This window comes from Ovis canadensis, chromosome 20 (genome assembly GCF_042477335.2).
Source record: "Ovis canadensis isolate MfBH-ARS-UI-01 breed Bighorn chromosome 20, ARS-UI_OviCan_v2, whole genome shotgun sequence".
In the NCBI taxonomy this organism is placed as follows: Eukaryota; Metazoa; Chordata; class Mammalia; order Artiodactyla; family Bovidae; genus Ovis; species Ovis canadensis.
In genome coordinates, this window is record NC_091264.1 from 43,651,405 (window position 1) to 43,676,105 (window position 24,701).

At 38.5% G+C, this 24,701-nt stretch overlaps 1 protein-coding gene and 1 pseudogene across 1 annotated transcript; one reads left to right on the forward strand and one right to left on the reverse strand.

Moving 5' to 3' along the window:
- The first annotated feature begins 5,045 nt into the window (after positions 1-5,045).
- On the forward strand, positions 5,046-5,999 carry OR5V1 (olfactory receptor family 5 subfamily V member 1). The gene has a single exon (XM_069564035.1). The coding sequence runs from the start codon at positions 5,046-5,048 to the stop codon at positions 5,997-5,999; it is 954 nt and encodes a 317-aa protein (XP_069420136.1).
- Positions 6,000-23,270: 17,271 nt separating this feature from the next.
- On the reverse strand, positions 23,271-24,288 carry LOC138425166 (olfactory receptor 14J1-like; annotated as a pseudogene).
- Positions 24,289-24,701: the final 413 nt, after the last annotated feature.

Here is a 24,701-nt window from a genome sequence, read left to right on the forward strand (position 1 = left end):
AGAGTCTACCTGGAACAGTTTTGATTTCACATGAGACTTCCAGAAGCAGAATTGCAGTGGCAACAGAGCTGCTGGGGACTGAGGCAGGAATCGGAAGGAGCGAGTCTCTGGACCTCAGAGGTGTGTCTCTAGGGTCCTTAGAAGAGTCCACAAAACACAGGGACCTTCTGCATCCAGGGAGCATTGTCTTTGCCCATTCCAGTTCCTTGCACTGACTTTCAGAAATTGAGGATGCTCCTGGCATTCAGGTGGAAGACCCTGTATTCAGCACAGACTTTTCAGGATCAGTTAATATCTGTCACTTCCTTGTGTTTATAAAAGTTTTTCTACATTAGGGTCTACAATTTGAATTGTGATCTCTGCACTTTTGGTGTATTTTTGATCACAGATGAGTAAGTAGCTTTTTAATTGCTTAGCTATAGCTCTACATCTCTTGGAGATACATTTTCTATGCCTTGTTCTTTAGATGAGAGACTACGTAAGTGGGAAAGTGGAGTGTAATGAGCTGTGAGATTCCAAAGGAGGGAGAAATCGAACTCTCATCCCACGCTATGAATGGCAGGCTGAGTGTGTGCGAACCGCGGAGCTGCTGTTATTTTAGGCATTTCAGCATCACTCACAATGGCCCTCTGCTGGCTTACTAATTCTTCATTAAATAAAGGACAGAAACATATGGTCAAAATCTGACTTACATGTCAATTTCTGTTTTATTTATCATTTTATTTCAAGTTTTCAAAATACATTTGTTGAATAAAAAGCAGCATGGGTTAGTCTAGTTGGTTGGTCGCTTACCACCTCAAAAATGGAAGGAAAGATTGAAAAAGGTGAAGGAAGAGATAAGCAGTGATGGAAAACATGGATTAGAGAATGGGATTTTAGGGTCCCTCTCTTGACAATGCAGTTTGCATTAGAGAATTCATTTGATTCTGGTAAAGTGAAATACTATATTATGGGAATTTAACCCTTTATCCAACATATTTGTTCCTTCTACTGAAATTATCCACAGTAGGTCACAGAGGGAAAAGACAGAAATTAAAACAAAAATACAAATAAACATCCTTTCAAACTTAGAATTCAAATATATATTTGTGCACAGACCAGGGCAATCAATGAAGTTTATTGTTTTGATTAATATATAATACTTTCCTTCATTTTTACTTTTGCTTTTTATTTTTAAAATATTTATTTATTTGGCTGCACCAGATCTTAGTTGCAGTATACAGGATCTAGCCCCCTGACCAAATATTGAATCCAGGCCCCCTGCATTGGGAGTGCAGAGTCTTAGCCACTGAACCACCAGGGAAGTACCTCACCTTCATTTTAGAAAGTCATGTTTAATTTATCTTGTTAGCTTCTTTTTTGCTCCGTGAATTAGAATTTGAACATTTTAAACTAGGAGATTCTCTGTATTATTATTTTAATTTTATCACACATTTCTATTAATTCACCTAAGCCAAGCTCTAGAGCAATATCCTTGAATAATACAAGCATGAACACTTAAATTAATTTACAGCAGAGCCAGGAAATTAAAAAATTATAATAAGGATCCATTTTTCAAAAATTATTTAATTAAATATCAGATATTTAGTAACAATTATTAATAGATTTAACTACCAGGACATGGCAGGCATAGCCCACTGCCATTAACAATCATGAATATAAGCGATTAGAGTTGGAAACAAATTGAAATAATCCAGTTATGTGAATATAAGTGGTAGTAAAAGTATTTTTAAAGAAAATTCTATTGTCAGCAATAAAGTTTAATTTTTAGCTACTCAATCAAATGTGTATTAGTTTGGGACAGATAAAACTTGCAATTTTCACCTGATGGCCACATAACTCTATCAGATATTTATTTTTCTGAAACTCAGTGTTTTCATCTGGAATTCAGAATGACAGCATTATTTATGTCAGAGGATTTGTCTAAAGAGTAAATTAGATTCTGGGTGGAAAGTACTCAAAGCTTTTAAGTGCTTTTCTCTACCCAGTACTTACAATAATTTGTCCAACAAACACTGAATCCTACAGTAGCCAAATGGCTCTTGAATTTTCCAGAATGATGACCAGCATCAGGGGGTCTTTAATTTATTAGGATGAATTTTGTTAAAAGATTCATTTGTTAAAAGATCTTTGTTAAGTTTGTTAAAATGTAGGACAGTTAACTCCAAGTTCAAGGAATCTAATTTAGTATGCTTATTACTGAATTTTATCATAACAAACATAATCATCCATTAATAAGGGTGGGTATATAAAAACTTTGCTGTATTCATATGAATATTTGTATATAATTCAAACTTCATGTTTTAGGAGAATATATATTGCCATGAGAAATTATTGTAAAATGGTGCTTAAGGAAAAACCGCAGATTAAAACATGTATTTTCTGACCTCCATTTTGAATATTTTGTGCATGGAAAATTGATTAGATGAACCATTAGTAGAGGTTTTCTTGGTTGAGGATACTAATTTTTAATGCTTTTATTTTATTTTCAATATTTTCTAAATATTCTAACACAAATATATTAATTTTAATCAGAAAAAAGTAGATGATAAAAACTTTGGAAAAATTTATCTAAAGGTGAACATTGGGCATGCTCTCTACGATATCTTTTAAAATAACTCTAAAGCACTCTACAATGTGAAAAAAAATTCTCCTTGGATTTTGATTTGTCGAACAATTTAGGAACTAGAAAAATCACTGGTAAAGAATGACCTGGGAATTTAAATTCAAACTATCCACAATTATCAGTGTAGTAGAGATGGCACCCCACTCCAATACTCTTGCCTGGAGGATTCCATGGATGGAGGAGCCTGGTAGGCTGTAGTCCATGGGGTCGTGAAGAGTCGGACACGACTGAGCGACTTCACTTTCACTTTTCACTTTCATGCATCGGAGAAGGAAATGGCAACCCACTCCAGTGTTCTTGCCTGGAGAATCCCATGGACGGGGGAGCCTGGTGGGCTGCCACACAGAGTTGGACACGACTGAAATGACTTAGCAGCAGCAGCAGAGACATTAGATCATGTTAAGCTTATGACACTTCTCTCTATTTATTTCTCTTTGGCACCAATAACTTATTAAGAAAGTCAGGAAATATCTTTGATGGAAACATTGATAACTGTTACTGAAGTGAAGTGACTAATGGTTGTTGGACTGGGCACCAAGAGTTTGTTCTTAGTCTACACAACTGAGCTGAGTTTTTCTAATGTGAATTAGAATGATAATTTGCAATTTTTCTAAATGTCAGGAAATCTCATAGTTAAGGGCAAGAAGATACATGTCTGAGGAATGTGTACTAACACCCTATTATACAAAGTGCAATGTTGCCCTATGTGAACCTGTTTCAGAAAAGGGAGTGTATGGGCAGTGGAGTTGGGGTGGGGAAGGAGAGGGAGAGAAAGACAGGATGAAAGAGGGAGGGAAGGAGAGGATACTTGAAAGTTTTCCAAAAACAGGCTTTAGAAAATCTATCTCTGAAGGCAAAATAAAGCATAGTTTTAAGTCAGGTTGGCAGTTGGAAGGAATACATGCGATCACTACCATTTTCTTGATTCACAGTTGAAATTGCTAAGTTCAGGACATATTTTTCTCAGCTTACATAGGATATACACAAGTTAGGTAAGCAGTCTTCAGCAAAAGAATTGGCAGGGAAGATGAGACCTGATTGCCATTCTAGGTCTCCAAAACAGGCTGGAGATACAGACTTAGACAGAACTAAGTGTGATCCCTCTTTAGTTCTCACTGGCTGAGTGATCTCGAACACACTATTTAACCTCTCTGAACTTTAAAACTTCATCTGCAAAATGAAGATGATGACACCTATTCTGAAGAGCTGTAGTGAATAGGAAAGGTCAGAAAGTATGTGCTATATCTTACCACAATGTATAACATCTAGAAAGCTACCATGTTCCCTTTAATCTAAAAATTTCTCTGTTCTTAGAAGAGGTCACAATAAACCAGGATCCATGCCTTTTACCGGTTTCTTCTGGTCTTGCAGATATGAACCACAATTTGTGTCAGGAGACCCTAACAAAGGGTGATTGACCTAACAAAGAGGTGGAAAAGCCTTTTAGTGCCTTTTATCCTTATGTCCTCTTCAGTCTCTATAAAACATAACAAATTAAATTTTATATCAGTATTCAAGAATGGAAAAGAGGAGCAGGAATGGCTTTAAAGAAACTAGTGAATCCCAGAGTTTCTTCTATAAACTATTCTGCAACACATACTCACACATTACCAAGAAAATTCTGGTGGACCTGACCTAGCTTTTATTAACAGGGGATACTTAGGATGTATGGTTCCCTTTTATGAGTTTCGATCTAATTGAACATTGTCTGTACTGTATAATTTTCAGTCAGTTCAGTTGTTCAGTCATGTCCAACTCTTTGCGACCCCATGGACTGTAGCACAACAGGCTTCCCTGTCCATCACCAACTCCCAGAACTTGCTCAAACTCATGTCCATGGAGTCACTGATGCCATCCAAACATCACATCCTCTGTCGTCACCTTCTCCTCCTGCCTTCGATCTTTCCCAGCATCAGGGTCTTTTCTAATGAGTCAGTTCTAAAGTATTTTAGAGATTTTATTTACAAGTAGAACACTAGATGTACTTATAGCTGTGTTCAATGATAAGAAAGTGAAAAAGTGAAAGTGTTAGTCGCTCAGTGGTGTCCAACTCTTTGGGACCCTATGGACTGTAACCTGCCAGGATCTTCTGTCCAGGGAATTCTCCAGGCAAGAATACTGGAGTGGGTTACCATTCCCTTCTCCAGGAGAATCTTCCCGACCCAGGGATTGAACCAGGGTCTCCTGCATTGCAGGCAGATTTTTTACCATCTGAGCCACCAGGAAAGCCCTGTTCAATGATACGTATGAGTATGGTTTGTGAAGGGATGCTGCTTCTCAGGGTTGGAATCTGGTACAGATGGTGATGATTTTTATTCATAATACTTTTCTTGTTGTGCAGATCTTTGCTACTGTGCATATGATTATTTTAATCTGTGCTTCTCTTTGCCCAATTCACCAAAGGGAACCAGGCAATGTCATGGAAGGAAAGAATCAAACAGCTCTGTCTGAATTTATAATTTTGGCATTCTCCGACCTAAATGAACTGCAGTTTTTGCTATTTACCATCTTCTTTCTGACTTATGTCTGTACTCTAGGAGGAAATGTATTCATTATCTTGGTGTCTGTGCTTGATCCACATCTGCATACACCTATGTATCATTTTTTAGGGAATTTGGCTTTTCTTGACATCTGCTACACCACTACCAATGTTCCCCAGATGATGGTCCATCTGCTATCAGAGAAGAAGAGCATTTCCTACGGCGGATGTGTGGCTCAACTTTTTGCCTTCATTTTCTTTGTAGGATCAGAGTGTCTCCTCCTGGCAGCTATGGCATATGATCGTTACATTGCAATCTGTAAGCCCTTAAGGTATTCGGTTATTATGAACAGGGTCCTGTATAGCCGGTTAGCAGCCTCCTGCTGGACTGGTGGTTTCCTCAACTCAGTGGTGCACACAGTACTGACATTTCGCCTGCCCTTCTGTGGCAACAACGAGATTAATTATTTCTTCTGTGACATCCCCCCTTTGCTGATTTTGTCTTGTGGGGACACTTCTGTCAATGAGTTGGCCCTACTCTCCATTGGGGTCTTCATTGGTTGGACTCCCTTCTTGTGTATTGTCCTTTCCTACCTCTACATCATCTCCGCCATCTTGAGGATCCGCTCCTCAGAGGGGAGGCAAAAGGCCTTTTCTACCTGTGCCTCCCACCTGGTCATTGTCCTGCTCTATTACGGCAGTGCCATCTTCACATATGTGCGGCCCATCTCAACTTACTCACTGGAGAAAGACAGACTAATCTCAGTATTGTATAGCGTTGTCACCCCCATGCTAAACCCTGTAATTTACACATTGAGGAATAAGGATATTAAAGAGGCTGTGAAAGTTGTGGGTAGAAAGTGGCAGCCACCAATATTCTCTTTTGATATATAATCTTCCCTTTGTTGTTTTTTGGTCACCCAGTCATGTCTGACTCTTTGCAACCCCATGGACTGTAGCATGCCAGGCCTCCCTGTCCCTCACCATCTCCTGGAGTTTGCCCAAGTTCACATTCATTACATCACTGATGCCATCCAGCCACCTCATCCTCTGATGCCCTCTTCTCCTTCTGCCCTCAATCCTTCCCAACATCAGGGGTTTTTCCAATGAGTCCTCTGTTTGCATCAGATGATCAAAATACTGGAGCTTCAGCTTCAGCATCAGTCTTTCCAGTGAGTATTCAGGGCTGATGTTTCTTAAGATTGACTGATTTGATCTCCTAGCTGTTCAAGGGACTTACAGGAGTCTTCTCCAGCACCAGAGTTTGAAGGCATCAGTTCTTTGGTGTTCTCCATTCTTTACAGTTTAACTCTCACAACTACATATGACCGCTGGGAAGCCATAGCCTTGACTATATGCACCTCTGTTGGCAAAGTAATGTCTCTGCTTTTCAATAGACTGTCTAGGTTTTTCATTACTTTCCTTCCAAGAAGCAATTGTCTTCTGATTTCATGGCTCCAGTCATCATCTGCTGTGATTTTGGAGCCCAAGAAGAGGAAATCTCCTCCTTCTTGGAGGAGAGAATGGCAAACCACCCCCAGTATACTTGCTGTAAGAACCTCATGAACTGTATAAAAAAACCTCTTATCTGCGGTCAATTGTCATGTTAAAAGTTAACTTTTTCACCAGCCAGCTATTTCTAATGGCACTCAATTTATAAGAAACTCAGTGTAGGGACAGATACTGAACAGTTGGCACCCTTAAGCCTAAGTGTACATATTTTGAGCTTTTGTTAGTTCTGAGCAAAAGACATTGATGTTGCTCTTTTGGGATATTTTCTTCTTGTTGATAATATCCATTCTTGAATTCTTCATTCCAAAGATGGTGCCCCTTCCCATGTAAAACTGGTTATAAAGTTTAAATAAACCTCTATATTCACATTTGCTTATCAGTTGATCAGATAATGTTTTTGTGTCAGCATGTATTTCTAATCAGATACAATAAAAATAAGAAAGAGCCTAGGCTTAATCTTGGAATATATGCTCTCCTATCTCAGTTCATTTCAGTTCAGTTGTTCAGTCATGTCTGACTCTTTGTGACCCCATGAACTGCAGCATGCCAGGCCTCCCTGTCCATCACCAACTCCCGGAGCCTACCCAAAGTCATGTCCTTTGAGTTGGTGATGCCATCCAACCATCTCATCCTCTGTCCCTTTGCCTCCTTCCCCCAATCTTTCCCAGCATCATGTCTTTTCAAATGAGTCAGCTCTTCACATAAGGTGGCCAAAGTATTGGAGTTTCAGCTTCAACATCAGTCCTTCCAATGAACACCCAGGACTGATCTCCTTTTGATGGACTGGTTGGATTTCCTAACAGTCCAAGGGACTCTCAAGAGTCTTCTCCAACACCACACTTCAAAAGCATCAATTCTTCTGTGCTCAGCTTTTTTAATAGTCCAAATCTCACATCCATACATGACTATTGGAAAATTCATAGCCTTGACTAGATGGACCTTTGTTGGCAAAGTAATGTCTCTGCTTTTTAATATGCTGTCCAGGTTGGTCATAACTTTCCTTCCAAGGAGTAAGAATCTTTTTATTTCATGGCTGCAGTCACCATCTGCAGTGATTTTGGAGGCCCGAAAAATAAAGCCTGACACTGTTTCCACTGTTTTCCCATCTATTTGCCATGAAGTGATGGGACTGGATGCCATGATGTTTGTTTTCTGACTGTTGAGCTTTAAGCCAACTTTTTCACTCTCCTCTTTCACTTTCATCAAGAGGCTCTTTAGTTCTTCACTTTCTGCCATAAGGGTGGTGTCATCTGCATATCTGAGGTTATTGATATTTCTCCAGGCAATCTTGTTTCCAGCTTGTGCTTCTTCCAGCCTAGTGTTTCTCATGATGTACTCTGCATATAAGTTAAATAAGCAGGGTGACAATATATAGCCTTGATGTACTCCTTTTCCTATTTGGAACCAGTCTGTTGTTCCATGTCCAGTTCTAACTGTTGCTTCCTGACCTGCATATAGATTTCTCAAGAGGCAGGTCAGGTGGTCTGGCATTCCCATATCTTTCAGACATTTCCACAGTGTATTGTGATCCACACAGTCAAAGGCTTTGGCATAGTCAATAAAGCAGAAATAGATGTTTTTCTGGAACTCTCTTGCTTTTTCCATGATCCAGTGGATGTTGGCACTTTGATCTCTGGTTCCTCTGCCTTTTTTAAAACCAGCTTGAATATCTGGAAGTTCACGGTTCATGTATTGCTGAAACCTGGCTTGGAGGATTTTGAATATTACACTACTAGCGTGTGAGATGAGTGCAATTGTGCAGCAGTTTGATTATTCTTTGGCATTACTTTTCTTTGGGATTGGAATGAAAACTGACCTTTTCCAGTCCTGTGGCCACTGCTGAGTTTTCCAAATTTGCTGGCATATTGAGTGCAGCACTTTCACAGCATCATCTTTTAGGATTTGAAATAGCTCAGCTGGAATTCCATTACCTGCTACTAGCTTTGTTTGTAATGGTGCTTCCTAAGGCCCACTTGACTTCACATTCCAGGATGTCTGGCTCTATGTGAGCGGTCACACCATCAAGGTCATCTGGGTCATGAAGATCTTTTTTGTACAGTTCTTCTGTGCATTCTTGCCACCTCTTCTTAATATCTTCTGCTTCTGTCAGGTCCATACCATTTCTGTCCTTTATCGAGCCCATCTTTGCCTGAAATGTTCCCTTGGTATCTCTAATTTTCTTGAAGAGATCTGTAGTCTTTCCAATTCTATTGTTTTCCTCTATTTCTTTGCATTGATCACCGAAGAAGGCTTTCTTATCTCTCCTTGCTATTCTTTGGAACTCTGCATTCAAATGGCTATGTCTTTCCTCTTCTCCTTTGCTTTTCACTTCTCTTCTTTTCACAGGTATTTGTAAGCCCTCCTCAGACAGCCATTTTGCTTTTTTGGATTTCTTTTTCTTGGGAATCGTCTTGATCCCTGTCTCCTGTACAGTGTCACGAACCTTTGTCCATAGTTCATCAAGTGCTCTGTGTATCAGATGTAGTCCCTAAATCTATTTCTCACTTTCACTGTATAATCATAAGGGACTTAATTTAGGTCATACTTAAATAGTTTATTGGTTTTCCCCACTTTCTTCAATTTAAGTCTGAATTTGGCAATAAGGAGTTCATGATCTGAGCCACAGTCAGCTCCCAGTCTTATTTTTACTGACTGTACAGAGTTTCTCCATCTTTGACTGCAAAGAATATAATCAATCTAATTTCAGTGTTGGCCATCTGGTGATGTCCATGTGTAGAGTCTTCTCTTGTGTTGTTGGAAGAGGGTGTTTGCTTTGACCAGTGTGTTCTCTTGGCAAAACTCTATTAGCCCTTGCCCTGCTTCATTCTGTACTCCAAGGCTGAATTTGCCTGTTACTCCAGGTGTTTCCTGACTTCCTACTTTTGCATTCCAGGCCCCTATAATGAAAAGGACATTTTTTTTTTTTAATGAAAAGGACATCTTCTACCTCAGTGTGGTCTAACTCTTTAATCTCCCTCCCTCTTTCCCTTCCTTCTTTTTCTTTCCTTCTTTCTCTTTTATTTTTATTTCTCTCAATAAGCCTTTTTTAAACTTTTAAAAATTATTATTTTAAATTTTTAATTGTGGTAAGAGCACTTAACCTGAGATCTACCCTCTTCACAAATTTTTAAGCACACAGTACAATTTGATATTGTCAGCTGTTTTTTAAAGTAACAAAGAAAGTTGGCAGAGGGGATCAACTTCCAATATGGTTGCATCATGGCTCTGGCCCCATTTGTAATTCTCCTGGATCTGCTCTGATCCATGGAACTTCATCCTCAGGCTGCCTTCCAGCAGCATCCATGGTCGCTGGGCATACCTTCTTTTCCATGCCTTCTTTTCCAGGGGTGAAGTTAGACTCCTCCCCACACTCCAATCTCGCAATCATTGTAAAAAAGGCCCTGGGTTTTGTCTGACTTGATCTTACTTGAGCCTGGTCTGCCTCTTGGAGTGTCTGGTTCTAAATGGCTGTTTAAGGAGATGGAGCTGATGAGCACTTCTAAGTGACACTTGGCCCCAGGACTGACTGCAGTCAGGAGGAGTTTCTGCCAAGGTGTTGGAGGAGGTAATTGAAATGATGAGCTAGCAGTTGACTCGAGAGCTGGACCTCAGCAATCAGAGCCTCCTCACCTCCTCCTCTGTCCTTGGATGTCAGTTCTGCCCATCGTTCCACAGTGGGACCCATATTTCAGGGTTGCAGCTTTGAGAGAGCAATGTACTGCTGAGACATCTGGATGGTATGCACGACTGAACCCAGGTAAGGCCTGTATATAAACTTTAAGATTCTTAGGGTGGATGCCAAGATCTACTCTTCTGGCAGCCACCCAGAAGAAGTCTTGTAAGTCCCCTGCTTACTTTTTAATTAGCTGCCACCTACCAATCTGGAGTGTCCTCTATTTATGTTCTCTCCCCCTGCCCTCTATTTAGAAGAGTCAGTTTTTATTCACCCCAGAACTCCTGAGTTTGTGAACTAACACAAGTATTCTCTGCTCTGACTTGCTAATATCTGATTTTACCTAAGAATACAATTAGCCTGACAATAGGATGCGGGAGCTGGCACACCTAAGCCTGAGCCCTTCAGGATTTAGTACCATATGAGGGGTCTCTTTGAAGACCTATGAGTTCCAGTGCTGAGCTTTTGAAGGTTATACTATGCATCATGGTGAACAGATTGAAATATGGCTACACGCCACAATCAATATAAGTAAAACCTGGGAGTGGTATTGATAAGAAAGCAGTAGTCATTCAAAGCACTCTTATGTGCCCCTGTTAGCCTGCGTAGCTGCTTTATCTGTCCTTGCATCACGGATAATGGCAAGGCTGCTACTCTGCTAAACTGACTTCCACTCTTTCTCTCTTAGACAAGATTTTACTGTTTTTATTCTGTGGTCTATTCACCTATTTAGTGCTAACACCACACTCTCAGGTTTACTCTAGGTCTAGGTCTATAGTAAGCCTTGAGGTAAAGTTGTTTAAATATTCAAATTGGTCTTTTTTTCACAAATGTGTTGGGTATTCTAAGTATCTTTGATTTACAAATAAATTTTGGAGTCAGCTTGTCATTTTCCACTGGAAAGATTGCTGAGTTTTGATAAGAAAGGCATTGAAAGTATAAACCAATTAAGGGAGAGTTTACATAGATCAGTGTCTCTCAGTCTTTTAAAATTATCATCCCTCTAAGAAGCCCATTCCTACAAAATTTTCATGCCTCAGACAGTGATGCTAGTGGTAAAGAACCTGTCTGCCAATGCAAGGGACTTAAGAAATTTGGTTCAATCAGGAAGACCCCCTGGAGGAAGGCATTGCAATTTTCAATTTCATTGATTACTATCCTTTATTATTTTAATGTATATACATAATTTGGGTTATTTTCCTATTCTTTTTCTCTTTTGTTAAGGTTGAAATTCAAATCACTAATTTGAGAACTTTTTAAATTTTCTAGTAGGAACATTTAAGCGCTCCTTTAGCTGCATTTCACAAATCTTAATATGTTATATTTTGATTACATTTAAGTATATATTAATTTCCTTGAGACTTTCTCTGGTCAGTGACATCAGTGAGAGCAGAACCCATAAGAGTCAAACTTCTGATGGAGCAGAACCTGATTTTCCATTCTGTGGAGTTACAGTTTCATGTGACTAGAACCAGCTGCAGCTCTCCCTGGATCCCCAGCTGGCCAGCATAACTGCAGATTTCAGATTTACCAACTCTATAATCACATAAGCCAATTTCTTAAATCTCTCTAAAGATCCACATCCTATTGCTTCTGTTCTGTAGAGAATCTAGACATATACAGATATTGGTACTCCACATTCTGAGCATTAGGAATTCACTTCATGCTCCTTGAGCCAGAGAGTCTCAGTGGGTTTCTCCTAGAGCTCTCTGTGACTGTGGTATGGTGTTACCCATTCTTGCTTCTGTTTCTGATTGTGTTAAACTCAGGCTGAGATGTTGCTGATGGAAAAAATGGTAAACACTGCCAATTTGGTGGCAGTTTGAATTCCAGTATTCTTCCCCAACCCACCTGCTAATATTTATTTTTCAGGATGCTCAAATAGCTTCTCCTTGCTTTCTGCTCAGATTTTACAGCTGCCGTTTCATGGAAGAGACAGAGCGAGCATGTTTATGTCATCATCAAGGGAACTAGAACCTGTATTTTGGAAATTTTACTGATACCTGGTGAAACAAAATAGTCAGAGGACTTCTTCCTTCCAGTTTTAGTTGTCCATACTGTTTTCAATTCTGTCAGTACTGGAAGGGATTGACTCTAACAGCACTTGCTGATGGGTCTAGAAATAGCTGTGAGGTGGTGGAAGCACACCAGATTAGCCAGTAGACTTGTGTTTGAATTTGGACATTACTGTTAAATACCAGTATAATTTTATTCTAGGCTGTTATTCTTTAATTTCAATTTTCTTTTCTGTTAAAATGAACATAGTCTTTTAAAAAATGCAAAAGTAACTTTTGAAATAAACTGTAGAAAACAACATATTGTTATTTGGGTAGCAGATTAATGAGAGCTAACATCTCTTGTGTGCTTACTGCATGTGACGCGATTGTGACACTATTTAATGTGATTAGTATATATTAGAGGGCTAACCAAGTGGCTCAGTGGTAAAGAATCCATCTGCCAATATAAGAGACCAGATATGCAGGTGCAATCCGTGAGTCAGGAAGATCCCCTGGAGGAGGAAATAGCAACCCACTCCAGTATTCTTGTCTGGAGAATCCTCATGGACAGAGGAGCCTGGTGGGCTACAACTCATGAGGTTGAAAAGAGTAGGACAGGACTGAGAGACTGAGGACTAAGTATATTAACTTATTTGATATTCACAACAGCCACATGAGAGAGGTACTAGTACTACCTTTTTCTTACAAACAATTGAACCACAAAATTGTTAATTAGCTTTCCTAAGGTCACATACTTAACAACTGTTGGACCATTGTTTAAACTCAAGCAATCTCAATCTAAAAACTGTGCTGTTAATTGATGCATCCCTGATAGCTCAGTTGGTAAAAAATCCACCTGCAATGCACAAGACCCTGGTTGGATTCCTGGGTTTGGAAGATCCCCTGGAGAAGGGAAAATCTACCCACTCCAGTATTCTTGCCTGAAGAATCCCAGGGACAGAGGAGCTTGGTGGGCTGTGGTCTATGGGGTCGAACAGAGTCGGACACGACTGACGAGACTTAGCAGTAGCAGCAACAGCACAAAGAGTCGAACATGACTGAGCGACTTGCACTTGGACTTGGTTGTATATACTACACTGAGAATGAGCCTCATGGTTTATTGCTTTCATGAAATAGTTAAAAAGAAAGAGGGATTGAATCAGTCTGTTTGGGATATTTCACTAAATTAATTAATCACAAAGCAAAAAAGAATTTGAAATAATGGAGCTTGAATTCCTTCTAATATAGAGAAGTAACTAGAGTAACTTTGAAGGCCCCTACAGTATTTATTTTCTCACCAAGACTTGAGATTATGGCGATTGCTAGCCTGTACTAAAGACATGTGCTCACAAAACCTTGTCCCAAGAAACAATCCATTCATTTCACATAGATCAAGCAGCAGCTGCTGAAAGCCATCATTTTGCAGTTTCCAAGCAATTAAAACTTGCCTCCTTGGAAATTGGCTGTTGTCAAGCAAGGTCTTGTTCTACTACAGCCACTAGAGGGCTCATTAGAAAACTTCCAGATAATTGTATTATTAAAATATGAACGTTTACACCAAGTCAGTCAGTAGCTAATTGTTTAAGTGCTTCAGAACCATTTTCCCTGAAGAGCAAGGTGATTTATCAGGGCACACGAGGTTGTCTCCAGAGGCCCCAGCTTTGTTAGGCAATCGCTGATGCTTCTATCTCAATTTTGCCTCAAGGTTTTAACAATCTCACAATTTAACTCCTGGAAGAGGCCTCTGGGGGCAGGCTTCTTAACAAAGAATATTGAAACAAACTTTATTCAAAGTTTAAAGCTTTCCCCAAGGAAAAGGAGATGGGTAACTGAGCACAGAATACCAGTCAGCAGTAGAGTCATTACTATAGAAAAAGGAAGACACTTTAGGAAACCTCCAGGGTGTTTTATTTTCTCTAAGAGCCACTAACTCCAGAATGAATGAGAACTAGACCTTTGTTAATATCAATTCTCTTTACATTCATGCAACCATTCATTCATTTATTCACTCAGTTCATTCAATTAGCTATTCTGATATCCTGGATCATTGTTATAATAGCTTCCCATATTCAAAGCTCTAATTAAACCAAGTTGAATAATAATTTAGGTAACATAATTGCAAAGAATGTGTCTCACCTTGTAGCATGGAAGCTTTTTACCACTTGATATTTCTATTTGCAGCATTTAAAATAAATTTATCCAGTTTATAATAAAATCTCCTGCTTTTCTACAGTTTTACTACTCTTTGTGAATCATGGTATGGATTTTTCCTGCTGCTACCGCTAAGTCACTTCAGCCATGTTTGACTCTGTGCGACCCCATAGACGGCAGCCCACCAGGCTCCCCCATCCCTGGGATTCTCCAGGCAAGAACACTGGAGTGGGTTGCTATTTCCTTCTCCAATGCATGAAAGTGAAAAGTGAAAGGGAAGTCGCTCAGTCATATTGGACTCTTTGCGACGCCATGGATTGCAGCCTACCAGGCTCCTCCGTCCATGGGATTTTCCAGGCAAGAGTACTGGAGTGGGGTGCCATTGCCTTCTCCTTAGCTTTTTCCTATTTGAACACCATTTACTGTTAGGATTACAGTCTTTTTTTTTTTTTTTTTTTAAGACTGGCCTTGTGGCCAGGGATCTTAGGTCCGGGATGAGGGATCAAACCCACAACCTCTGCAGTGGAAGTGCAGAGTCTTAACCACTGGTCTGCCAGGGAAGTCCCATGATTACAGTCTTATGTTTGATATTTATTACTAGATTGTCTATAAATTCTTTTTACCTAGCTTTGAAAGCTATATACATTTTATATCTATATATAAAATGCTACATACAGATATTACAAACATACATACATATAGATACATTTAATAAAATTGTGTATTTGGAGTATTTCATTAGGTAATTCCAACTCATGAAACATGTATTATCACAATTAAGAACCTACAAAAAGTGAGATTTTGAGCTAAGGAAGAATAACTTCAGATAAAAATAGGATAGAGATAATGGAAATTATCTCCTACTGCTATAGCATCTTTTTATTTTAATTCATCATTAAATTTCCTTGATATAGGAAGGACTATATCTACATTTGAAATGGTTAAATTAACCACCGCTACTCCCTTCCCTCAAGTCTTCTGTTTTTTATGTGCATTAAATAAATTAATAACTAAGGAGATATATAGACAGATATAAAACAAATCACTTTGCTGTACATTAGAAATTAGCACAATGTTGTAAATCAACTTTATCCAATAAAATAATAAAATAAAATTAAAAAGAAATTAATAACAGTGTTTATTTGAAGGAAATGGATGGATGTGGAAAAAGGATATATATCTCATTGTATATCTTTCTTTGGCCTTGGAAGAAAAGCTATGACCAAACTAGACTGCATATTAAGAAGCAGAAACATTACTTTGCTGAAAAGGTCCATCTAGTCAAAGCTATGGTTTTTCCAGTAGTCTTGTATGGATGTGAGAGTCGTACCATAAAGAAAGCTGAGTGCCAAAGAATTGATGCTTTTGAGCTGTGGTGTTGGAGAAGACTCTTCAGAGTCCCTTGGACTTCAAGGAAATCCAACCAGTCCATTCTAAGAGAAATCATTCTTGAATATTCATTGGAAAGACTGATGCTGAATCTGAAACTCCAATATTCTGGCTACCTGATGCAAAGAACTGACTCATTGGAAAAGACCTTGGGGCTGGGAAAGATTGAAGGCAGGAGGAGAAGGGGATGACAGAGGATGAGATGGTTGGTTGGCATCAATGGACATGAGTCTGAACAAGCTCTGGGAGTTGGTGATGGACAAGGAGGCCTGGCGTGTTGCAGTCTACGGGTCACAAAGAGTTGGACACGACTTGAGTTACTGAACTGAACTTACATCTTTCCTATATTTTATTTTCTAAAATAAATGTCTAATGACTACTTGCCGGGGGCCAGCGTGAGGAACTCCGCCCATGGCAAAGGTCATGAGGAAGGAGGCTTGGCATATGCAAAGGCATGATCAAGCCTCAGGAAACCCCCTGTTCCCGAGCATCTAACCCCAAAACCAGAGTCTGTTTTATGCTCTCACCTACACCTCTGACTTTACGGGGGGCTCTCCCCCATAACCGTTTCTCTCGGAGAAGGAGTAAACGTGCAGCTCCAAGGCAATAAAAATTCTTGGGCGTGACAAGAGTGTTTCAGCTTACGGACTCCTCTGAAGCTTATCTAGCTCACCTGCATAGGTTAGTCCGGCCACATGTGATTGTTTACAGCCTCCCAATCTGAGAGGCATGAGTTGTTTTAGACTTACTAAAGGCAAATTATTTTGGGGAGTTAGAAATTATTAGTATAATGGGTTGGTTAGGAATTATATTGGTGAAGGGTTTTTTCATTTGTTGTGTCAATAATTGCTGCTAATTCCCTGCTCTGGGTGGGACAAGGATGTCTCAGGTCAAACCTCTCTGCTGACAGACTAGCTTGTGTGACAGGATTATCCATACTCCTGCCACATGATTGTTTACTATCTCTTAACCATAAACAGCACAGAGAGTTTTGGATTATTTTGAGAGTCTTAATTAGCACAGGGCTTTTTCTTCTTGTTGAGTCAATGATTGCCGACAGGCCTCCATATCCTTAGGCACCTGGGAATATATTAATCAATGTATTTGGAATATAGCAAAGGAAATATAGTAGTTTTTGATGTTAGCAATACTAGACTTTTTGAGTTAATGGATTTTCTCTTTTGTAATAGATCACTGTATTTTGTTATAAATCACTGTGTCCTTGTTATGTAAAAATGTAACTTTATCACTATCTTAAGACTAAATAGATCTTAAGGGGAACATTGGTGAAAGGATTTTCATTTGTTGGGCTGATGTTTGCTGTTAAATCTCCATGTTCCCTACCCTTATAATGAATATAACTATAGGAGAAATAAGTATTAACCTTTAAGACTAATCATGTTAACCTCAGGTTAAATAAATTCCTTTCTTGATTGTAACTCACTACACCCCCACCCTATAGGAATGTAACTTTATTTGGAGGATGGTGCCTGGTTTAAGAAAAAACACCCTTGGAAGAAATGTTTTTTGGTTATCAGAAAGAAAGGATCATAAAATGTCAGCAGGTCTCACTCATGGCCAAAAGATGATGTACCTTTTTTATACATTTATGTGAAGCACCTGATTTTGATAAAGGTCAGGACTGCTGACTCCCACGTGACTCTGTATTCATCCCTATGTGTAACAAAAGGTATATAAGCAAACTCCAAAATAAAGAAATCGGATCAGTTTCCGGAAAGACTGATTCCCCCATGTCGCTTCTTCCTTGCTCCCGTTTTTCTGGCTGAATTCCCATCTGGAGCATGGATGCTATTCCACGTAATCCAAGTTATTCAGCCTCCTTTTCTCCACTAATCTTCCTACTACGCTATCCATTTCTAATCTCTCTATATCTGTGATTAAATATGTATTTTTCCAAAGACGCTGACTCCGTCCCCACCTTCGAATCACCCTGGATCCACCGGGGCTGGACCCCGGCGATTACTCAATGACTAAATGACTAAACTACAATGACTAAACTACATCCATAATTAAAGAAATGAATGCATGGCAGAAGCACATTATGCAAGGGTGTTTTCATGTTATTAACTGGCACAGGACATAAACTTTTATCCCATTCAAAGTGGCAGAGAGCACATTTTAAAATGGTGTTAATATCATCTAATTCAAATGGGCATTGTTTTTTTTTTAAATTTTAACCTGATTTAGTTTAAAAATTATAAGTCAAAGTCTTAAAATCTAAACTGACCTTTGTGTTTCCCCACTAGTCTGGTGTGCATTTAAAGATATAAACAAATTTGGTATTAGTAGGGGCTTCCCAAGTGGGGCTAGTGGTGAAGAATCCTCCTGCTAATACAGGAGACATAAGAGACACAGGTTCAATCCCTGGGATTGCGCCTCCTCATTAATCTCAGAACTCTTTGACTTCATTCATTTATTGTTTATTCAAAGTGACTGTTGATTACCAACTTAATATAAGGGATGTGATATCCCCTGGACATCAGAAAATAGAAATTTTTAAAAAGTCAAGTCTTAATTCTCCACCCTCAAATAATTCATCATGTAAAGATGAAAACATTGATTTCAGATGTTTAGAATATAATGTGGTAAATGCAATAGTTGACATGAAAAGATGTCACAAAGACATAGACGAGTCCTAGAAAGACATTTCAAAGGAGATGACTAAAGGATTTTAGGATCTCATCATGTTACAACCCACACATCTACCAACTATCCTATCTTTGTTTCAAGGCTTCATGCTTGATCTTGGAATAAGCTCATATAATTACTATTCTCTCTTTCTCCCACTATTTTTCTTTTTCCAAAATTTTTATTAATGTATAATTTACATATAGTAACAATCACCCTTTGACTATATATTTTTGTGATTTTAAACAAACATTTGTAGTCATGTAGTCATAGCCATATTCAAGCCATAAAATGATCCCCTGCATATATGCTAAGTTGCTTCCAACCTGTACGACTCTGAGACCCCATGGACTGTAGGTTGCTAGGCTCCTCTGTCCATTGGATTCTCCAGGCAAGAATACTGAGGTGGGTTACCATGCCTTCCTCCAGGGGATCTTCCTGACCCAGGAATCGAACCCCTGTCTCTTATGTCTCCTATATTGACAGGTAGGTTCTTTACCACTAGCACCAGCTGGGAAGCCCCTAGAAAAGTCCTATCACCCCCTAAAATTGTCCCACACCCCTTTCTAGTAAACCCTCTCCCCCAAGCAGCCACTGTGACCATGATCTGTTTCTGTGCTTATAGTTTCAGCTTTTCCAGAAAGTAATCATATAAACAATTGTAAAAGTGGAATCAAATAATATGTAGTGTTTTACACTACTTCTTTTTCATGCCTTTGGCTTAAAAAATAACTTCAGTTTCAGACCACACCCTCTAGAGCCGGCACTCACATCTCTTAAGAGTGAGAGTAGAAAACTTCTGCTTTTTTCTGTGACTTCTAGCTCCCCAGAGTATATATGCTCCTTCCTTATTTCCACCACACACCCCAAAGCAGCAGTCTCTTCCACTCATATTGCTCAGAAAATCTGGAGAAAATTCCAGAATAATGTACTCTGATATCTTTATAAAATAATGAACTCACTCTTACTTTTCAGTGATTTGTCCTTTGTTCCCAATTTTTCCTATTTCCTTCTGGAATTGTTTCAAAATTCACCATTTTTATTTAACTTATCTATGCTCTCTTCATTATTGGTGGTGCCCTCACCTTCTGTTTTACAGAAGAACGTTAAGTCCTTAGGCGGCATCATTTAATGGCATTTTTCATATTCTCAGCCATCTTCCACAAATTCTCTCATGTCGGCATCACCAAATACAATTATTGTCAAGAAATATTATTCAACCATGACACTGTTGCTAATTGCAAGGAAGTGATTACTGGCCATAGGCAGGAAGTTTTGGTGTAGTAATAGAAGTGAAAGCCTGATTACAGGACGCAGCATGAAGGGACACAGCCTATCATATAAAGACTGTTCATAAATGCAGTATGCAGTCTTTCCCATGACCTCTTTTCCATTTCTTCACGTATGATGTTGGATGATTGACATCATCTTATCAACTTATTCTTACTTCTATATTTGGCTGTAATGTACTTACTTGGATAAAAAAAATTGTTCAAACATATTTAGCTCGTCATGCAGTAGCTTCCTTAAGCCACAGTGCATCTAGATCAGGATTTCTCAGTGGCAGCTGCATTGACATTTGGGGCTGGATAATTCTTTATGTCTGGAGTTTTAGACATTGTAGGATGTTTAGCAGCACCACTGGCCTCTTCCCACTAAATGTTAGGAGCATCCTCCCAAGCAACTGTGACAACTAAAGATACCTCCAGACATTGCCAAATGTTCCTACAGACGAAATCACCCTCTCTGCGCATCACTGCTCTAGATGGTACAAAGTTCTGTATTTCCCAGTTGCTCATGTAGTAACTGTTGTTTTGCATTTTGGGTTAACAGCGGTAATTCAAAGGCCATATCACCATCAAATGACTGATCAACCGACCCACTGGCTTCTTCCTCACTCTAGGCTCCTGTCTTTAGAAAATTTGAAATTGTAAACTCTTTTTCTGTCCCCTTTTAAAGAGATATAAATCTGGTGCACTGAGATGACCCAGAGGGATGGTACGGGGAGGGAGGAGGGAGGGGGGTTCAGGATGGGGAACATGTGTATACCTGTGGCAGATCCATGTTGATGTATGGCAAAACCAATGAAATATTGTAAAGTAAAATAAAAAATAAATAAATAGAAATTCAAATACATTAAAAAAATCTTTTTAAAACTTCCTATCATTTTCCCCCCTTTTCAGCATCACTGTGAAGCTTGTAGGTTCTCAGTTGTCTGACCAGGGATTGAACCCAGGGCTGCATCAGTGAAAGCCTGGAATCTTAGCCACTAGGCGACCAGGGAACATCCTTTCTTGTCAGTTTTACAACCCATGAATATCTTTCTCAGGGATGGGAACCATCATTTTGAAATATAATTGTCAAGGAAGAAACCTTTCTGATCTCCTAGTATCTCTGGGAGAGTAAGAGTCTAACCTTCACAGGAATTAATTACTGCTAGAGTTATTAGAAATTAATAAAGTGGCTAGGTTTAAGTTCAGGATTTAAGAATCAGTGTAGTATTCTTAACAGTTATAGTTCTCAAATTTCTTAGTAGCAACACACAGAACCAATCCTAACTGTATTTAGCTATACCACACAGTCTCTTGGAAGGTCTGATAATCAAGCTTGGAAGATATGAGCTCAGGACAATGACACTGTCCTAGAAGGGAGTACCCTGCTATTACTGCTAGACAGACTCTGCATTTCCTACCATGGATGTGGGGGACAGGGTTATAGACTCTACTACTTCCACTCCCCAAAACTGAATGCCTGGACCACTAACTTCTTTAGAAATGGATGCCACATAGTTCTTGCTTCTCACATTTTTGTTTTCTTAGTTAAAATCTCAGGCTGAAATATCTAATCTCAGAATCAAGGTCCTATGTCTACATTCTAGCTGAAATAAACACCAAGAAAGTGAGTTTTTGTTTTCTGCCTTGGGAGTTAGTGGTAAGAGTAGCGTGGGAATTCCTACAATTTATGGCATTGTTCACAGATGCTTGGTACCTGCAGTGAGTGTTTAACACGAATAGAAATTGAATCAGGTTTATAGTAACCACACAAATGTAAAATCATAGAAAAAGGCTATTGAGAAGTGTGAACTACTTTCATAAAGAGAATTAGCAAAATATTATTTAGTGTAAAACATTTTAGTGTTTCTTGGTTAAAGGAAACTATATAACAGAGTACATATCTCAAGTTAATTTGTAAATTTTGAATGAATGAATGCTGTCAAGAACAAATGCAGTGTTTGTTGAACTGAATGAAGAGGTTCAAAATAAGAATACAAGGCAATAAAAATACTTTGTAAATCAAAGAATAGTCCTCTACCTAAATCACTACAGTAAAAAAAAAAACAATATTACTTAACTACCTTAAATACATAAACATAGATTAATAAAAATTTGAAAGCATAGAAATGGAGATAAAAATGGACATACATTATAATTCAGTAGGCTCATTAAATAATACATCAATAAAAGAAATATTTCATAAATTAACATATTTAGTTGGTGTGTAGCATAAAAATATAACTTACACATTATTGCAGATGGATTGAAGAGTCTAATAACTAACAAAAAAGATTTAATTATTTGTCATTCAAGACTATCCCTGGTAACTTAGACTGGTTAAGCTTTGTTGCTACAACGTTTAGAAACTTGTATGAAATTATATGAGATTGCATAGTAAAGAAAACTAAAATAATAAAGTTAAAGAGGGACTGAAAAAATGGTTTTTGCTGTTGTAAAACACAGAATTCTAAGATTTATAAAACTTTTTACATAATGGATAAAGAATAAAAATATTTAAAATTAAAAGGAATAATATGAGAGCAAAATAAAAATTGCAATATATTTAATGTCTTCATCTATCACAATAAAAATAATTAAAGTTAAAATATTGTAGCTATAAAGATTAAAAATCTCTACACTACCCAATATGTGTATATTTTATATACTTTTATGTTCCAGGCACCTGTTGTGATTTCAGTCACCTAATAGAATCTCTCTGCATGTTTGCTGTATGAATTCATAAATCATGGGAGACATGTAGAACTGACATGGCCACAAATTCCTAATAGCCACATAAAATGATTTAACATTTTTAGAAAACAATACAGTCACATACTCAAAGCAGCTTAACATTTCACATGCTTTGACTCAGCAATCTCATTCCATGGAATTGTGAAGAGTAGACATTCAATTTCTAGCATGAATGAATAATTGGAAAAAATATATATGTATAAAATAGGTGAATGATTAAATGTATTATGATATGAATTTCATTGAATTCTGTGTATTCAAGAAAATTATATTAGTGAAACTACTTAAATATGCATAATAATTGTATATGTTTGTATCAGCATGTAAACTTGGCATTTAAAAGACAAAAATTTAAATGGACATTTGGAATTAAACAATTGGTGAGTGGAACTGTGGATAAATTGTCACTGTTTTTCACTATTATTTTGTCTATGCCATTTTTCCAAAAGCGCTATGTTTGTTGGTATGACCTGATATGTGTTTGTATCTGCATGTCTATACGTATTGGGAGGAAAAGGAAAGTAGTGGACCTACACTAAAATATTATATATAATTGTTTATTTTCTCTTAATTTGAAAGAATAACAAAAAGTCTTATTTCAGTGTCTAAAAAAGTGAAGATGTCAAATTAAGCATTTTCATTATGATTATGGTTATAGTATTTGGCTTAGCAACAGGAAAAAAAGTGTTATTCCTCAACATTACTATATACATATTACATGCATGCTCAGTTGCTCAGTCGTGTCTGATTCTTTGGCAATATTTACCATTTATAATGAATTCCAGTTATTAAATATGCTCCTTGTGTGTAATATTGGACAGCCATTGACAACAGGACAAAAATGTTTTTTTCCTGGTGAATTCACCACCCAACAGTAACTTTCTTAAAGCTCCCTTCATGGCTTCATTCCTCAAGCTGTAGATCATAGGGTTCAGCGTTGGGGGCACTACTGTATAAAAGATAGATATGATCATGTCAGAAGCAGTTGGAGAATCTGAAGTTGGTTTTAGGAACTCAAAAATGCCGGTGGAAAGAAAAAATGACACAACAAAGAAGTGGGGTAGGCAGGTAGAGAAGGCCTTGGAGCGGCCCTCAGCAGAGGGTATTCTTAGAACCGTGGAAAAGATGTGCGCATAGGAAAGAACAATGGAGACGAAGCAGATGAACGCCAGCACAGTCATGAAAGCGGCCACTCCAATCACGCCTAGGTAATCACTGGAGCAGGAGAGCTTCAGCAACTGGGGGATATCACAGAAGAACTGGTGGATTATTTTGGCCCTACAGAATGTGATGGAGAATGTGGCAGCTGTATACAAGATTCCAGAGATGCCACCACTCAGCCATACAGCTATCATAGCCCGCTTACAGGCTCTGGGATCCATAATGACTTCGTAGTGCAGTGGGAGGCAAATGGCGGCATAGCGATCGTAAGACATCACTGTGAGAATGGCCACCTCAACCCAGGCCAAAGACGTGAAGAGGAAAACCTGAAGCATGCACTGACCGTGGGCAATATAGCCATTGCCTGTCAGTGAGTTTTCAATGGACTGGGGGACCGTGACAGAAATGAAGGCGAGGTCCAGGAGTGAAAGGTGTTTCAAAAAGTAATACATTGGGGTTTGGAGATGTCGGTCCAGAGTTGTGATGGCGATAATCAGGAGGTTTTCTGCTAAGGTTAATAAGTATATTAACAAGAAAAGCAACGCGTGTAAGATCTGCAGCTCACGGTTGTTGGAAAACACCATGAGGAGGAATCCGCTCATTGTGGTTACATTTGCCATAATCATTTTGAAGGTACAAATTGTGTTGGCAGCTGGAAGATAAAGAGGATGGAGGAAATGCAATAGAAAGATGTTAAAATATTCATTTATTCATCAATGCTTCTTTCGACAATTACTTTTTGAGTACCTGTCATTCATCGGCTGTGCCCTAGATGTTGGGGACTCGAAGGCGGAGATATGTATATCTTGTGTGCAGGGAGCTTACAGAAAACAAAAGTTAACCTGAGTGCAGATGTGATCAGAGTCACTGGTCCTGTCGCAGAAAAATGGTTGCATTTCCGCCACTAAAAACACTATTCCATCTCCACAAAGTGAAACTTGTTGCTTTGCTTTAAGTCAAGAACAGAAATTAAGTGACCAGTTCTTAATTAGGGGTTTCACAAAATTGGATAGATTATATTGCTCTATTTTAGTATTCT

Bases quoted from the DNA above. Each gene is read 5' to 3' on its own strand.
- OR5V1 (XM_069564035.1), top strand. From the start codon at position 5,046: ATGGAAGGAAAGAATCAAACAGCTCTGTCTGAATTTATAATTTTGGCA.